At 44.8% G+C, this 19,025-nt stretch overlaps 1 protein-coding gene across 2 annotated transcripts in view; it reads left to right on the top strand.

Moving 5' to 3' along the window:
• The first annotated feature begins 624 nt into the window (after window positions 1–624).
• Window positions 625–19,025, top strand: part of selenos (selenoprotein S) — a 40,720-nt gene continuing 22,319 nt past the window's right edge. Inside the window, exons 1-2 of one of the 2 annotated variants that reach the window (XM_043677671.2) lie at window positions 625–683; window positions 2,934–3,077. In XM_043677671.2, the coding sequence (XP_043533606.1) occupies window positions 656–683; window positions 2,934–3,077 (172 nt within the window). In that variant the 5' untranslated portion in view covers window positions 625–655. The remainder of the gene's footprint in view (window positions 684–2,933; window positions 3,078–19,025) is intronic. The other variant, XM_043677673.2, reaches the window with a different exon arrangement.

The following is a 19,025-nucleotide window of genomic DNA, read 5'->3' as shown; positions in this document are numbered from 1 at the left end:
TAACACAACTTAAATGAAGGTTGAAATCATATTTATTAACGAAACACAATTAAATTTTAAAATGCAAGAAAGCTGCGGTGTTGGAATCTGACATCGGCGTGTGCTCAGATCCACACTGACATTGTGCATGTGCAGAACACCATGGAGATTGGCACATGTACAGAATGATCACACATGTACAGAATGATCACACATGTACAGAATGATCACACATGCACAGAATGATCACACATGTACAGAATGATCACACATGCACAGAATGATCACACATGCACAGAATGATCACACATGTACAGAATGATCACACATGCACAGAATGATCACACATGCACAGAATGATCACACATGTACAGAATGATCACACATGCACATTCCCTGCTGGAATCACGCTATTGCGAACAGAGGGCAGCGTTTTTGAAAATACCGTTCCCTAATTCCTCAGTGAGTTATAACATGTCTGAATGCACATGCGCACATCCAAGTATTGCCGTACGTATTGTTAGTATTTTTCGGAGTGGAGAAGGAAGCTGGTGGACCCCACAGCCTCTGGGTATGTTGCCACTTTAAGGCCTGGAACACCCATGGGCCACATCAGCGCTGTGTCTGATTGGCGGTGAAGAGCGGAAGTCTGTTGCCCGGCGCCGGAAGTGGAGCAATGGAGGAACTAAAGGCGGCGACAGGTTGTGAGTGAGGAAAGCGGTTAGAGCTGTGGGGGTGGACTTAATGGAGACCGGAGGACAAAACGTGAACGAGAGGGGGAGCGGGGAGGAGAGAACAAGGGCAGACCGGGGAGAGGGAGAGGGAGAGGGAGAGGGAGAGGGAGAGGGAGATAGGGAGATGGGAGGAGGGCGATGGGAGGAGGGAGATGGAGATGGGAGGAGGGCGATGGAGATGGGGATGGGGATGGGAGGAGGGCGATGGGAAGCGGATGAGTGGGGAATTAGGGGTGAGTGAGGGAGGGAGGGAGTAGGGAAATGAGGTCAGTGGTGAACGGCAAATGAGAGAAGAGGGTGTTGCAGTGGGAGGTAGAGAGAAGAGGGTAAATTAGGGGGAATAGCGGATGAGGAGGGAGGTGGAGGGAAGAGGGTGAGTGTGGGGGAGGTTAGCAGGAAGAATGTGAAGATGGTAAATGAGGGGGTGATGGAGGGACAGGGATAATGATGGATGTGAACAGAGGAGAATTGTGGGGGGAGGTGGACGGATGGGGATAATAATGTGGAATGTTAAAGGAACTGAGTGAATTGGGGGGAGACAGGGAATCGGGGAAAGGGTGGGTGGTTGGTGTAAGGATGTGAAGTAGGTGACAGGAAGTACAGAGTTGCAGGAAGTGCAGCGAACGTGGCAGGAACAAGCAAGGTTTGCATGCTGATTTGCCACTGTCAGCTATGACACCCTGATTTAGTGATAGTCAGGTGCATTGTAGCTTAATGTGTACTCTTGGTTCATATCTGTATGCATATATTTAAAGATGTCAGTATCATGTGCGCATATATTGTATAAGGATAAATATCGCCAATGATCTGTCCTGGTCCATCCACGCTGACACTACCATCACAAAAGCACGCCAGTGCCTATACGTCCTCAGAATTCAGCATGTTCATAATGACTCTGGCCAATTTTTATAACTGCACCATAGAAACCTTCACTGCTTGGTATAGCAACTGCCCTGCCCAACACCACAGGAAATTACAGAGAGGATGAACACAGTCCAGTCTGTCATGAAAACCTCCTATCCCAGTTATACTGTCTTCCACCAGGCAGAATATACAAATATTTGAAAATATGTGCCAATGGATTTAAGAACAGCTTCCTCCCTGCTATCAGGTTTATGAAAGGAGCTCTTACATATTAGAGTTGATTCTTTTCAATTGTAGCAGTATATTCTGCATTTTGTTCTATCACTGTTGTACCTGGTGTAATGTATGATTTGTTTGGTTAACATGTAAAATAATATATTTTTCTATCTCTGTACCTGTGGCAATGATAAACCAAATACATCAAGCCAAATGTACATTAATCATTTATAACTCATGGAGGTATTATGGCACAGAAAGAAGCCATTGAATCCATGCTGGTTTCTGTAGAGCAGTCCATTCCCCCATTTGATTCTCGTAGCCCTATATGCGTTTCCTTCAAAAGTCCATTCGATTCCCTTTTAAAATCATTGATCATTCCTGTCTCTTGTGCTGATGGGGAGCAAGTTCTCGGTCATTACCACTTATATTTATATTTCATGCCCAAAACCTTGCTATTTAAACCTTGTTCCATTAGCTCTACATGTGGCCCAATCAGAGTATGATTAAAGTTCAGTATAATCCCCCCAGTCTTTCTACTCAATAACTCTGCTGATAAAGGCCCAAGTTGCCATATGTTTGACAGTTACATTCCCAAGAATTCCGATCAGTTTCAAAGATACTTACACACAAATCTATAGATACGTCACAAAACTATTGGATAATAAGCAGATTGTTGTCCCAAATCTAGCAGGAGTCACTCAAAGGGATCAAGAGCAGGGGACTTGGCAGCTGTGCTTGCTCCAGGGACACAGCAGAGGACCAGGTTTTAACAAACTAATAGCAGCATGAAGCCTGTAATGAGCAAATCTGAAAATGTGTTGCTGGAAAAGCGCAGCAGGTCAGGCAGCATCCAAGGAACAGGAGAATCGACGTTTCAGGCATAAGCCCTTCTTCAGGAAGATTTTAACCTACTGCGAATCCTCTTACAAGGATGCCTTCCTTGAAGAAGCTCTCTTCCTCTCCTGCTCCTTGAATGCTGCCTGACCTGCTGCGCTTTTCCAGCAACACATTTTCAGCTCTGATCTCCAGCATCTGCAGCCCTCACTTTCTCCATGAGCAAATCTAAGCTCAGTTATTTGCACTTGTTTTATCATGCTGGAAAAATAGTGTCAACAGTTGATTCCATTTTCCTTTCAGTGATGCAGGTGCTAAACATTCTGTCTGAATATGGTTGGTACATCCTCTTCAGCTGCATTGCTGTCTACTACATGTTGCAGAGGATTAACGGTGTGTTGCAGTCAAGAAGCCACAAACGGACGCAGACTTCCGAAGCTCAGCTTGGTACAGACTTTGTCTTATTTGCATTTTGTGTGAAATATGCTGTCATCTTGTCTTTCTGAGCGTGTTGTAAACTTGCCATTCTGCCTTGAATGCAGAGCAATAACAGACTCTTGACTTTGAAGGTTTTAAATACATAAAAGAATAGCTAGAATTTTAAAAAGAGAGAATCCTGAAAGTCATTGGTGATAATGGATTATTTTGTAATTTTTTTCCTGATTTCTCCAATCAATCAGACTGGACCAAACAATGGTACACTCTATGGGAAGTGCACCCATGAAAATCAGATACAACTGTTTTCTCAATGTTGAGGAGCTAGCAGACAGCCTTTATTGTAATGTGGTTGCAATACAAGTGGCTGGAAATCATGCCATGGCTTAATCCCATCTGGAGAAACTGAATCCAGTTCTGGGCCCCATATTTCATAGAATCATAGAACACTTACGGTGTGGAAAGAGGTAATTTGGCCTATTATGTCTGTACGGACCATCCAAAGAGCGTCCTACACAGAACCAGACCCCATTCTATTCCTGTAATCCAATATTTAGCATAGCTACTCCACGTAGTCTACATATCTTTGGACTGTGGGAGGAAACCGGAGCACCCAGCAGAAACCCACATGGATACAAGGACAATGTACAAAATCCAGACAGTCACCCAAACCTGGAAACAAATCCAGGTTCCTGGCTCTGTGAGGCAGCAGTGAGCCGAAATTTCGGGAAGGATGTAATGGCTTTGGAAGGGGTGCAGTGCAGAACAATAATCAAGGCTAAATTATGTGGACCTCAGCTAGGTTTGTGCTTCCTTGAATATAGAAGTTAAAAATCGCACAACGCCAGGTTATAGTCCGACAGGTTTATTTTGGAACTACTAGCTTTCGGAGCGCTGCTCCTTTATCAGGTAACTATTCAATATATTGTATCATTTGCATGACACTGTGATCTTTCGCTATAGCTTCTCTGTCTTATGATCCTGCCCCAGTAGTTACCTGATGAAAGAGCAGCGCTCTGAAAGCTAGTATTTCCAAATAAACCTGTTGGATTATAACTTGCTGTTGTGTGATTTTTAACTTTGTCCAACCCAGTCCAGCACCGGCACCTCCACATCTTGAATATAGAAGATTGAGTTGATTGATTGCTGTTTAATATAATTAAAGGATTTGATAATGTAGTTAGAGAAGAACAGTTACTTCCAGTGGGATGGGCCTGAACAAAGGACCTCAATGAAATCCAAGCTGAAGCAAACTGGATTACCCTTAGCTGAGCCTCTGAACATTGCTAAGAGAGCCTATTTACAACTTGTTACAATCCCGGACCAGACTGCCAAATTTATGTTACAAGAATAGGCAGGGTGGAAAAAGAGCAGGGGGTGTAGCATTGCTAATTAGAGAGTGCATCACAGTTACAGAAACAAAGGTTTGTCGACTGAGTCAGTATGGGTGGAAGTTAGTAACAGCAAGGGAACAGCTACCGCATTGGGGTTTTCTACAAACCCCCTAATATCAGTAGAGAGATTGAGGATCTCCTAGGCGAGCAGATTCTAGAAGAATGAAATGTAGCAGGGTGGTTGTTATGGGTGATTTCAACTTTCCCAATATCGACTGGAACCTCCTAAGTGCAGATGGTTTGGATGGAGCCGTTTTTGTCAGGTGTGTTCAGGAGGGTTTCCTTTCTCAATATGTAGACAGAGCTGAAAATGTGTTGCTGGAAAAGCGCAGCAGGTCAGGCAGCATCCAAGGAACAGGAGAATCGACGTTTCGGGCATAAGCCCTTCTTCAGGGCTTCTTCTTCTTATGCCCGAAACGTCGATTCTCCTGTTCCTTGGATGCTGCCTGACCTGCTGCGCTTTTCCAGCAACACATTTTCAGCTCTGATCTCCAGCATCTGCAGTCCTCACTTTCTCCTCAATATGTAGACAGACCGACGAGGGGAGAGGCCATTTTGGATTTGGTGCTCTGCAACGAGCTAGGACAGGTGTCAGATCTCTCGGTGAGAGAGCACTTTGGTGAAAGTGATCACAACTGCTTCATATTTAGCATAGCCTTGGAGAGTGAAAGGAGCTGAAAATGTGTTGCTGGAACAACGCAGCAGGTCAGGCAGCATCCAGGGAACAAGAGAATCGACGTTTCGGGCATAAGCCCCAGCAGTTGCTGAGGGAAGATATTTAATTGGGGAAAAGGAAATTATGACACTATCAGACAGGAGTTGGGAAGTACAGAATGGGAGCAGTTGTTCCACAGAAATGTCTGTTGTGCCCTGTGGAGACTATTTAAGGAGCAGTTGTTGTGAGTGATGCACAAATTTGTTCCTCTGAGACAGGTAAGAAGGAGTAAGATTAAGGAACCTTGGATGACGAGTACAGAGGAACTTCTCATTAAAAGGAAGGCGGCAGCTTACGTAAGGTGGAGGAAGCAAGGATCTAGCACAGCTTTAGCGGATTACAGACTTGCTAGAATGGAGCTCAGGAATGGAATGAGGAGAGCCAGGAGGGAGCACGAGAAAGGCTTGGCAAGAAGGATTAGGGAGAACCCAAAGGCATTTTACTCATACATGAGGAATAAGAGAATGATCAGGGAGAAGGTAGGGCCAAACAGGGATAGCATAGGGAACTTGTGCGTGGAGTCTGAGCAGATAGGGGAAGCCCTAAATGAGTTTTTTGCTTGAGTTTTCACTAAGGAAGGGAAACTTGTTGTAAATGAAACTTAGAGGAGCTGGGAAACATTAAAATTGATTAGTCTCTCGAGCCAGATCAGATTTATCCTAGGCTGCTCCAGGAAGGGAGAAAGGAGGTTGCTAAGTCACTGACGAGAATATTTGCCTCCTCACTCTTCACAGGAGTCATGCCAGAGGATTGGAAGGAGGTGAATGTTGTTCCTCTTTTCAAGAAGGGGAATAGGGAAATCCCTGGCAATTACAGACCAGTCAGTCTTACGTCTGTGGTCAGCAAAGTTGTGGAAAGAATTCTGAGGGATAGGATTTATGACTATTTGGCAAAGCATAGTGTGATTAAAGGCAGTCAACATGGCTTTGTGAGGGGCTGGTCATGCCTCACAAATCTTATTGAGTTCTTTGAGGAGGTGTCAAGACTGGTTGACGATGGTAGAGCAGTGGATGGACTTCAGCAAGGCATTTGATAGGGTTTCCCATGATAGGCCCATTCATAAAGTCAGGAAGTATGGGATACAAGGAGATTTGGCTATCTGGATTCAGAATTGGCTGGCTGACAGAAGGCAGAGAGTGGTTGAAGATGTGAAGTATTTTGCCTGGAGGTCAGTGTTGAGTGGGGTCCCGCGGCGCTCTGTTCTTGGGCCTCTGCTCTTTGTAGTTTTTATAAATGACTAGGATGTGGAGGTTGAGGGGTGGGTTAGTAAATTTGCAAATGACACAAAAGTTGGAGGTGTTGTCGATAGTACAGAGGGCTGCTGCAGAGCCTGCAGATAGGATGCAGAGCTGGGCTGAGAAATGGCAGATGGAGTTCAATCTGGATAAATGCGAAGTGATGCATTTTGGAAGGTCGAATTCGAATGCTGAATACAGGATTAGAGACAGGATACTTGGCAGTGTGGAGGAACAGAGGAATCTGGGGTACGAGTACATAGATCCCTCAAAGTTGCCACCCAAGTGGATAGGATTTTTAAGAAAGCATATCGTGTTTTGGCTTTCATTAATAGGGGGATCGAGTTTAAGAACCGCGAGGTTTTGCTGCAGCTCTACAAGTCCCTGGTGAGACCACACTTGGAATATTGTGTCCAGTTCTGGTCGCCCTACTATAGGAAAGATACAGAGGCTTTGGAGAGGGTGCAAAGAAGGTTTACCAGAATGCTGCCTGGACTGGAGGGCTTGCCTTATGAAGAAAGGTTGAATAAGCTCAGATTTTTCTCTCTGGAGAGGAGGAGGAAGAGAGGAGACCTCTCATTATCTTGGAGGTATACAAGATAATGAGAGGAATAGATAGACTCAATAGCCAGAGACTTTTCTCCAGGGCAGCATTGACTGGTACGCGAAGTCTTAGTTTGAAGATATTAGGAGAAAGGTAGAAAAGAGACGTCAGAGGCAGGTTCTTTATGCAGAGAGTTGTGAATGCTTGGAATGCATTGCCAGCTGTGGTGGTGGAAGCAGAGTTATTAGGGACGTTTAAGCGACTGCTGGACATGCACATGGATAGCAATGAGTTGAGGGGTGCGTAGATTAAGTTACTATATTTGACATTAGGATTAAATCTTGGCACAACATCATGGGCCAAGGGCCTGTTCTGTGCTGTACTTTTCTATGTTCTATGTTCTAATCTGGTTCGGAACTAGTAATTTCTTTAAAATGTCGACAAAGTGTGAGATCCAGAGTTATTAAGAGAATATTGCCAAAGACTCTATAGCTTTGAACAAAGAACAACAAAATACACTGTTCAACATCAGAACAGTAGTACATGTGAAACTCATTTCTAACACCCAGAATTAACACTGTAGTAAATATGCCTGTGATTGAATATCTTGCAATGCATGACAAAGTAAATACGATCAAGATAGATCCCAAGAACTTTTCAGCCGTTCCTTCTTGACATGAATGTAATATGTCATCAGATTTCATCAGACTTCACAAGGGAATCACAATTCTTCACTTTTATTGATTTGGCCCTGAAATACTGTGTGCAAGCTTTTCAATTAGTATGCTTTCAGCTGTGCTGGTATTAATACTCAAAGGGTCCTTCTGAGCCCTTCATGGATTAGGTGAACAATAATCAAAAGGGGAAATACAAAGAAATATTTTAACCCAGTAGATCCATTAAGGATCTGGAACATTCTGCCTGAAACCGTTCTCACAACCACAGTATGGAGAGTAGGCCATTTAGGACTGAAGTGAGTAGAAATTTCTTCTCAAATGATCGTGTATCTGTGGAATTCTCTACCACAAAGGCTGTGGATGCCAAGTCACTGAATGTGTTAAAGGAAGAGCTTTTAGATTTTAAAGACATCAAGATTATAGGAAGGATAGCAGGAATATGGTATTGAGATCGAAGATAAGCCAATGGGTTGAATGGCAGAGCATGTTCTTTGTTTTCTGTTTAAAAGATGATGTAAGTGGTTCCCATTAAGGGGAAATGGGCAGGTACTTGAGATTGAGAAATTTAATGGTTACAAGCAAAAAACAAGGGGAAAGACTTAGTGAGGAGTTGTGAACAGTTGGATGGCTCTGTGCTATTAGAATTCAGGAAGAAATTATAAGAATTAGTGGGCCGTTAAGATTTGGAGTGGGTTCTGAGGATTTATCTTGGAGAGCTGGGAAAGTCAGAAGGCAGTGACTATGCTGGGCAAAACAGTGAACTTTTAGAACAGCTCGGCTGGAGGGCACGGCAAGTTCTGCAGAAGAGACTAACCCTAACCATTGCCAGAATATTGTCAAGGCTCATAGTTTTCTCTTTATTCCTCTTTGTTTCCAAGATTTGTACCTTGGTAAGTGTACCTAAGATGGTGTCATAAGAGGCGACATTGTCACGTACTGAAGTACAGAGTACAATAAAGGGTATTCTAAGTTAAAGGTGAAGGGAAAGCTAGAACAATTCACGGACGTGTCTCGGTATTTATGAAGGAAGAGGAGTCTGACAAATATCTGTGGAAGTGGTGATGGAGGAGGGAATATACAATGAAAAGTACAAGGGCAGAGGTACCAGAAAGACTGGCCAAATTAAGGGGAAACAAGCCACCAATTCTGGATGGTTTGCATCTCAGATTACTGAAGGAAGTGAGGCCGGAGGTAGTGAAAAAGTTATTATAATCTTCTAAACATACATGTAGACAGGGGAAGTGCCTAAGAATTGGAGACTATTCAGATGTGCGGACAGTCCTAGCAACTATGCATCAGTTCATCTAACATCTGTATTGGAAGGCTTTTAAATCATTAATCAGGAAAAAAGGCAACAAGCAAAACTGAAGTTCATTGAATAGAAGGATTGGTGTATATTTGGATTTTAAAAATAGCTTAAGGACAGAAAGTATCAATTCAATTGTCAGTTTCAGACTGGAGCGTGGTGAATAATGATGTTCTGTAATGATTAGTACTAGGGCCACTTTTGTAGAGAGTAAAATTTTAGTATTTGCTAATGATGTCAAACAGTCGGGATGATGCAAATTCCCTGTTTTCCCTGGGCAAAGATGGGTTAGAAGAAATGACAAATGGTGATGGGATTTGATACAGAAAAATGTGAGCTTCCGCAAATTGACAGAAGGGATGTTGACTGGTAATATAGGTTAATGGTGCAGCTCTAAAATGTGCAGGGACAGAGGGACATCAAGCTTTGAAAGTGACAGGACAGATTGAGAGGATGATTAGCAAAGCATTATATGATCTTTGGGATTTATAAATTACAGCTATTGAATGGGAAAGCTGGGATGGTGTGCAGAATCTTTTAAAAAGCTCTGGTTAGGCCCCATTTGAGAGTATTATATACTGTTCTGGTCACCACACGTTGGAAAGACAAAGGGTCTTGAAAGGGCGCAGAGGAGATTTATCACAATGGTTTGAGAGATGCAAAGGTTCAATTACAAGTTTAGATTGGAGAAGTATTTATGCATGGAGGAAAGCAGATCTTGGGGAGATGGTTGGGATAAACAAGATTGGAGAGGTTTAAAATAAGGCAGGCAAGGAATAAAATCTTCCTTTCAAATGGTGCAGTAACCAGAGAGAAATCGTATAAGTTTTTGGGCAAACGTTGCAGGTGAAATTGAGGAAAAACTTGTGAGGCAGCAACTGATAATGGCCTGGAATACTACAGAAATTATCAATGATTTCAAAATGAAATTGCAAGGTGAACAAACCCTTCAGTTCAGGGTTTGCCAGCATTCGGTCCATTTCCCTCTGAACCCTGCCATCTCAATGAGATGTTTTTAATTGTTGGAGTTATACCAGCCTCCATCACTTCATCTGGCAGTTCATTCCAAACACGAATCGCCCTCTATGAAAAGGTTGCCACTTTGGTTCCTTTTATTATCTCTGCCCTCTCACCTTAAACCTATGCCATCTAGTTTTGGACTCCCTAGCCCTGAGAAAGACTTTGTCTATTTATCCTATCCATCCCCCTCCATGATTTTATAAACCTTTATAGTGTCACCCCTTGGCTGCCGACGCTCCAGGGAAAATAGCCTCAGCCTATTCAGCCTCTCCTTGTAACTCAAACCCTCCAATCCTAGCAACATATTTAAATATTTTCTGCATCCTTTCAAATTTAACAAATCTTTACTGGAGCAGGGAGACCAGAATTGAATGCAGTATTCGAAAAGTTGCCAAACCAATGTCTTGTACAGCCGCAATATGACACCCCAACTTTATAGTCAATGCACTTACCAATAAAGGCAAGTTTATCAAATGCTGCCTTAATTACCTTGTCTATCTGTGACTCCACCTTCAAGGAACTGTGACGTTGCACTCCAAGATCTCTTTGTTCGACAACATTCCACAGGATCCAACATGAAATGCATAAGTCCTGCCCTGATATACCTTTCCAAAATGCAACAATTCACATTTAACTAAATGAAGTCTCACCTGCCACTCCTTGGCCCATCTACTCAAGGTCCTGTTGTACTTTACGATAAGCGGCACGGTGGCACAGTGGTTAGCACTGCTGCCTCACAGCGCCAGAGACCCGGGTTCAATTCCCGCCTCAGGCGACTGACTGTGTGGAGTTTGCACGTTCTCCCCTTGTCTGCGTGGGTTTCCTCTGGGTGCTCCGGTTTCCTCCCACAGTCCAAAGATGTGCAGGTCAGGTAAATTGGCCATGCTAAATTGCCCGTAGTGTTAGGTAAGGGGTAAATGTAGGGGTATGGGTGGGTTGTACTTCGGCAGGGCGGTGTGGACTTGTTGGGCCGAAGGGCCTGTTTCCACACTGTAAGTAATCTAATCTGTAAGTAATCTAATCTAATCTAAAGCTTCTTCACTGTCCACTGCATCATCAATTTTGGTGTCACCTGCAAACTTACAAACCATTCCTCCTGTATTCACATCCAAATCATTTAAATAAATGACAATGCAGTGGATCCAGCATACATCCTTGCGACGCACTGCTGGTTACAGGCCTCTAGTCTGAAAAACAACCCTCCACTACCACCCTTTGTCTCCTATCTTCAAGCCAATTTTGTATTGAAATGGCTAGCTTTCCCTGCATTCCATGTGATCTAACCTTGCTAAACAGTCTACAACACTTTGAAATTAATACAGACAATGTCCATTGCCATCAATCTTTATCATTTGTTCAAAAAACTCAATCAAGTTGTAGGAAATAAACTTTCAGGATCATGGGGACTGAATGGGAGTAGCACTGACTGGGTTCCTTTGTAGGGAGATGGTTTGTGTTCAATAATGTACGTAATATTTGGAAACGGCTCCTCCTGTATTGGAAATGACTATGACCTATATGTGGCTGAATCACAATTAGGGATGCACAACAAATGCTTACTGAGCCAGTGATATTTATCCTGTGAATGATGACAAAATCTTTAGCTTTGTGTGTAATGAGCTTCCCACCGCATACCTTCATCTTCGGGATTGTCCATAGAACGTCTAATACCATCAGACCTTGCTCTGTCTCCTTTTGTTTGCTGTTATACCCTTATTGGGCAAACTGGGCTTGTATTCTCATAGAATCCCTACAGTGTGGACACAGGCCATTTGGCCCAACAGTCTAACCGACCCAGACCCATTCCCCTAACCTATTACTCAACATTTACCTCTGACCAATGCACCTAACCTACAAATCCCTCTACATAATATGAGCAATTTAGCATGGCCATTTCACCTAACCTGGATTGTGGGAGGAAACTAAAGCACATGTGAAAAACCCATGCAGACACTGGGAGAATATGCACACTTCACACAGACAGTTGCCTGAGGCTGGAATTGAACCCAGGTCCCTGGCACTGAGGCAGATGTCCTGTACAACTGCAAAATAACTTCCCAACTTCTATAATCAGTCTCCTGACTGGTGCAGGCCAGTGTGCCAAAAGCTATCTTCACTCCCCTGTCTATCTGTGACTCTGCTTTCCCAGAGTGCACCTGAACTCCAAGGTCCCTCTGTTCCACTACACTCCTTAAGGCCCTACCATTCACCATGAACCTCCTACCTTGATTTGACTTTCCACAATGCAAGACCTCACACTTATCTTTATTAAACTCCATTTGCCATTTCTCAGCCCACTTTCCCAGCTGATCAAGGTCTTGCTGCAATTTCCAATAACTTTCTCACTGTCCATGATATCACCTATTTTAGTGTCATCTGCAGACTTACTAATCATGCTTTGTACATGCTTATCCTAATCATTGATACAGATAACAAACAGCAATGGGCCCTGAGGCAGTCCACTAGTCACAGGCTTCCAGTCCAACAAGCAACCTTTCCCTATTACCCTCTGCTTCCTACCACCAAGTCAATTGTGTATCCAATCTTCCAGAGCAGCTTACCTTGCAGCTCAAAAACTTACCTTGTGAAAAGGCTGAGTGCACGCTGAGCAGGAGCAGACATGGAACTGCTGAGTAAGTGAAGTAATATATTTGGGTAGTTGCATTACCTAAAACACTACTAAGATAGTGTCTCTCACACATCCTCCTCCTCTAACCAAAAAAAATGTTCTGTTCGCCGGATTGGTAAGGGAACTCATTTTTAAAAATTCTTTATTTTTCTACAGTCTCTTTGGGATTTTAGAATAGTGGGAATAGTGGTTAGGCCAGTTGAATGTTCCTCCTGCAGAATGTGGGAGGTAAGGGTCACCACTAGTGTCCCTGCTGACTTCAGCTGTGGGAGGTGCACCCACTTCCAGCTCAAAAAACCACGTTAGGGAACGGGAGGTGGAGCTATATGAACTTCGGATCATTCGGGAGGCGGAGAGGGTTATTGAGAGGAGTTACAGGGAGGTAGTCACACCTCAGGTGCAAGAGAAAGGTGGGTTGACTGTCAGGGGATGGAAAGGGAACTGGCAGGCAGTGCAGTGAACCCCTGTAGCCATTCCCCTCAAATAACAAGTATACTGTTTTAGATACTGTTGGGGGGGACGAATTACCAGGGGTAAGCCATGGGCTACAGATCTCTGGCACAGAGTCTGTCCTTGTTGCTCAGAAGGGAAGGGGGGAGATGAGCACAGCATTAGTCATTGGGGCCTCCATAGTTAGGGGGACAGAAGGTTCTGTGGGAACAAGAGAGAGAGACTCTCAGTTGGTGTGTTGCCTCCCAGGTGCCAGGGTTAGAGATGTCTCTGATCGTGTTTTCAGGATCCTTGAGGGGGATGAGGAGCAGACCCAAGTTGTGGTCCACATCAGCACTAATGACATAGGGAGGAAAAGGGATGGGGATTTAAGACAGAAATTCAGGGAGCTAGGGTGGAAGCCTGGAGCTGGAACAAACTGGGTTGTTATCTCTGGTTTGTTGCCCGTGCCATGTGCTAGCGAGGTGAGGAATAAGGAGAGAGAGGAGTTGAACACGTGCCTACAGGAATGGTGCAGGAGGGAGGGTTTCGGATACCTGGATAATTGGGGCTCATTCTGGAGTAGATGGGACCTCTACAAACAGGGTGGCCTTCACCTGAAGCAGAGGAGTACCAATATCCTGGGGGGATTGTATGCTAATGCTCTTCGGGAGGGATTAAACTAATTCAGCAAGGGGATGGGAACCTAAATTGTAGTTCCAGTGTCCAAAAGGTTGAGAGTAGTGAGGTCAGAAATGTGGTTTCAAGGTCGCAAGAGTTCACTGGCAAGCAGGAAGGTGGTTTGAAGTGTGTCTACTTCAAGGCCAGGAGCATCCAGAATGAGGTGGGTGAACTTGCAGCGTAGGTTGGTACCTGGGACTTCGATGTTGTGGCCATTTTGGAAATGTGGGTAGAGCAGGACAGGAATGGTTGTTGCAGGTTCTAGAATTTAGATGTTTCAGTAAGAACAGGGAAGGTGGTAAAAAAGGGGAGCGTGGCATTGTTATCAAGGACAGTATTACAGTGGCAGAAAGGATATTAGAAGACTCGTCTACTGAGGTAGTATGGGCTGAGATTAGAAACAGGAAAGGAGAGGTCACCCTGTTGGGACTTTTCTATGGGCCTCTGAATATTTCCAGATATGTAGAGTAAAGGATAGCAAAGATGACTCTGGATAGGAGCGAGAGTAACAGGGTAGTTATTATGGGGGACTTTAACTTTCCTAACATTGACTACAAATACTGTAGTTTGAGTATTTTAGATTGAGTATTTCAGTTTTTGTCCAATATGTGCAGGATGACTTCCTGGCACAGTATGTAGACAAGCCAACAAGGGGTGAGCCCACATTGGACTTGGTACTGGGTAATGAACCAGGCCAGGTGTTAGATTTGGAGGTAGGTCAGCACTTGGTGATAGTGACCACAATCTGTTATGTTTACTTTAGTGATGGAAAGAGATAGGTATGTCACGCAGGGCAAGAGTTATAGCTGGGGAAAGGCAGTTATGATACGATTAGGCAATCTTGAGGCAATCTCCTCCACTTCCCGCTCCTCCGCCCTTGAGCCCCGCCCCTCCAACCGCCACCAGGACAGAACCCCACTGGTCCTCACCTACCACCCCACCAATCTCCATGTACAGCGCATCATCCGCCGTCACTTCCGCCACCTCCAAACAGACCCCAGCACCAAGGATATATTTCCCTCCCCTCCCCTATCAGCTTTCCGTAGAGACCACTCCCTCCGCGACTCCCTTGTCAGATCCACACCCCCCACCGACCCAACCTCCACTCCCGGCACCTTCCCTTGCAACCGCAGGAGGTGCAACACTTGCGCCCACACCTCCCCCCTCACTTCTCTCCAAGGCCCCAAAGGAAACTTCCATATCCGCCACAGATTCACCTGCACCTCCACCCACATCATCTACTGCATCCGCTGCAGCCGGTGTGGCCTCCTCTATATTGGGGAGACAGGCCGCCTACTTGCGGAGCGATTCAGAGAGCACCTCTGGGCCACCCGGACGAACCAACCCAACCAACCTGTAGCACAGCATTTCAACTCCCCCTCCCACTCCACCGAGGATATGCAGGTCATTGGACTCATCCACCGCCAAACCACAACAACCCGACGGTCGGAGGAGGAGCGTCTTATCTTCCGACTGGGAACCCTCCAACCGCAGGGGATGAACTTGGACTTCACCAGTTTCTTCATCCCCCCTCCCCCCACCTTGTCTCAGCCGGATCCCTCCAGCCCGGCACCGCCTTCCTGACCTGCAGTCTTCTTCTTGACCTCTCCGCCTCCATCCTACTCCGACCTATCACCCTCACCTTGACCTCTTTCCACCTATCACATTTCCAACGCCCCTCCTCCAAGTCCCTCCTCCCTACCTTTTATCTTCTCCTGCTGAACACTCTCTGCTCATTCCTGAGGAAGGGCCTGTGCCCGAAACGTCGAATCTCCTGTTCCCTGGATGCTGCCTGACCTGCTGTGCTGTTCCAGCAATAAAGTTTCAACTTTGATCTCCAGCATCTGCAGACCTCACTTTCTCCTCAATCTTGATGATGCATAGGATGGAGAAGGAAGCTGCTGAGGATGGATATAATTGAATTATGGAGCTTACTCAAGGAACAGTTACTGCATGCCCTTGATAAGTATGTACCTGTCAGGCAGGGAGGAAGTAGTCGAGCAAGTGAGCTGTGGTTTACTAAAGAAGTTGAATCGCTTGTCAAGAGGAAGAAGAAGGCTTGTGTTAGGATGATTCGGAGATGCCAGTGTTGGACTGGGGTGTACAAAGTTAAAAATCACACAACACCAGGTTATAGTCCAACAGGTTTAATTGGAAGCACAATAGCTTTTGGAGCGACACTCCTTCATCAGGTGATAGGGAGCGTCGCTCCAAAAGCTAGTGTGCTTCCAATTAAACCTGTTGGACTATAACCTGGTGTTGTGTGATTTTTAACTGTTAGGATGACGTGTGAAGGCTCAGGGCGCTTGAGAGTTCCAAGTTAGCCAGGAAAGACCTCAAGAGAGATCTAAGAAAAGCCAGGAGGGGTCATGAGAAGTTGTTCGCAGATAGGTTCAAGGAAAACCCTAAAGCTTTTGATAGATATATCAGGAATAAAAGAATGACCAGAGAAAGATTTGGGAAAATCAAGGATAGTAGTGGAAAGTTGTGCGTGGAGTCTGAGGAGGTAGGGGAAGCGCTAAATGAGTGTCAGTATTCACACTGGATAAAGACAATGTTGTCAGGAGAATACTGAGATACAGACTGGTTAAGATTGAGGTAAACAAGGACGAGGTGTTAGCAATTCTGGAGAGTGTGAAAACAGCAAGTCTCCTGGGCCGGATGGGATTTATCTAAGGATTCTCTGGGGAGCCAGGGAGGAGATTGCAGAACCTTTGGCTTTGATCTTTATGTCGTCATTGTCTACAGGATTAGTGCCAGATGACTGAAGGATAGCAAATGCTGTTCCCTTGTTCATGAAGGTGAGTAGTGACAACCCTGGAAATTATAGACCAGTGAGCCTTAATTGGGTTATGGGTAAAGTGTTGGAAAAGATTATAAGAAAGAGAATGTATAATCATCTTGAGGGGAATACATTGATTAGGGAGAGTCAACATGGCTGAAAGGTAGGCTGTGCTTCACAAACCTTATTGAGTTTTTTGAGGTGGTGACCAAACAGGTGGATGAGGGTGAAATGGTTGATCTGGTGTATGCGGATTTCAGTAGGCATTTGATAAGGTTCTCCACTGTAGGCTAATGCAGGAAATACGGAGGCATGGGATTGCAGGTGATTTAACTGTTTGGATCAGAAATTGGCTAGCTGTAAGAAGACAGAGGATGGTGTTTGATGGGAAATGTTCATCCTGGAGTTCAGTCACTAGTGGTGTGCTGCAAGGATCGTTTTGGGGCCACTGCTGTTTGTCATTTTTATAAATGACCTGGATGAGGGTGTAGAAGGATGGGTTAGTAAATTTGTGGATGACACTAAGGTCAGTGGAGTTGTGGATAGTGCTGAAGGATATTGAGGTTACAGAGATAAGCTGCAGAGCTGGATGGAGAGGTGGAAAATGGAGTTTAATGTGGAAAAGTGTGAGATTATTCACTTTGGAAGGAGCAACAGAAATAAAGAGTACTGGGCTAATAGTAAGAATCTTGGTAGTGTGGATGAGCGGATAGATCTCCGTGTCCATGTACATAGATCCTTGACAGTTGCCACCCAGGTTGATAGGGTTGTTAAGAAGGCATATGGTGTAGCTTTTATTGGTAGAGGAATTGAGTTCGGAGCCACCAGTTCATGTTGCAGCTGAACAAAACTGTGGTGTGGCCGCACTTGAAGTTTGCGTACAGTTCTGGTCACCGTGTTATAGGAAGGATGTGCAAGTTTTTGAAAAGGTTCAGAGGAAATTTACGAGGATGTTGTCTAGTATAGAGAGGAGGTCTTATGAGGAAAGGCTGTGGGACTTGAGGCTGTTTTCATTAGAAAGAAGGAGGTTGAGAGGAGACTTAATTGAGACATATAAGATAATCAGAGGGTAGATAGGGTGGACAGTGAGAGCCTTTTTCTGAGGATGATGATGGCTAGCATGAGGGTACATAGATATAACCTGAGGGGTGATTGATGTAGGACAGATGTCAGCGTTTGTTTGTTTCTTTACTTGGAGTAGTAGGGGTGTGGAATGCACTGCCTGCAACAGTAGTAGACTCGCCAACTTTAGGGGCACTTAAATGGTCATTGGATAAACATATGGATGAAATGGGATAGTGTAGGATAGATGCGCTTCAAATTGGTTCCACTGGTTGGCTCAACATTGAGGGCTGAAGGGATTGTACTGCACTGTTATGTTCGCTGTAAAGGCCTTACTGAAATCCATGTAGACTAGGTCTACCACCCTGGCCTCATCATCCTTCCTGGTCGCATTTTGTTTTAGAATCCCTACAGTGTCAAAACAGGCCCTTCGGCCCAACAAGCCCACACCGACCCTCCGAAGAACAATCCATCCAGGCCCATTCTCCTACCCTTTATTTACCCCGACTAATGCACTTAACCATCAAAAAAACTGTTTAACAAATTTTTGAGGCATGATCTCCCATGCACAAAACCATGCTGACTATTCCTAATCGAATCTTGTCTTTCAAATGCTTGTATATCTTATCCCGCAGAATCTTCTCAAATAACTTACCTACCAGCGATGTTAGACTTGTCTATTGTTTCCAGATTTTTCTTTGCAGCTCTTGTTGAATGAGGGCACAACATTCGCTACCCTCCAGTCTTCCGGGACCTCAGCCATGGCTAACAATGATGCAAAAATATAAGCCAGGGCCAACGCAATTTCTTCTCAAACCTTTTGCAATATGTGGTCGGGACCAGGAGATTGTGGTACATGTGTGGAATGAGCTGCCAGAGGAAGTGATGGAGGCTGGTACGATTGCTGCATTTAAAAGGCATCTGGATGGGTATATGAACAGGAAGGGTTTAGAGGGATGTGGGCCGGGTGCTGGCAGGTGGGACTAGATTGGGTTAGGATTTCTGGTCGGCATGGACGACTTGGACCGAAGGGTCTGTTTCCATGCTGTACATCTCTATGACTCTATGAATGGAGGAAACTCTCACAGACATGAGGGGAATGCACAAACTCCACACAGACAATCGTCCGAGGGTGGAATCGAACCTGCTTCCTTGGTGCTGTAGGCAGCAGTGCTAAGCACTTGAGCCACAATGTCGCCTCTGTGTGCAGTGACTGTAATGCCTTTGAATGTCAAGAGGGGATGGTTAGATTGTCTCTTATTGGAAATGATCATTGCCTGGTGTTTGTGTGGCACAAATGTTACTTGCCACATTTCAGCTCAAGCCTGGATATTGGCCAGGTCTTGTTGCATTTGAACACGGACTGCTTCGGTATCTGAGGAGATATGAATGATGGCGAACATTATGCAATTGTCAGTGAACATACCCACATCTGATCTTGTGATGGAGGGCAGTGATGAAGCATCTGAAGATTGTTGGTTCTAGA

This window comes from Chiloscyllium plagiosum, unplaced genomic scaffold (assembly GCF_037043375.1).
Source record: "Chiloscyllium plagiosum isolate Xiang-an unplaced genomic scaffold, Cpla_swu_hap1 HiC_scaffold_39, whole genome shotgun sequence".
NCBI classification, from domain to species: Eukaryota; Metazoa; Chordata; class Chondrichthyes; order Orectolobiformes; family Hemiscylliidae; genus Chiloscyllium; species Chiloscyllium plagiosum.
This window is presented reverse-complemented; position numbering and strand designations above follow the sequence as displayed.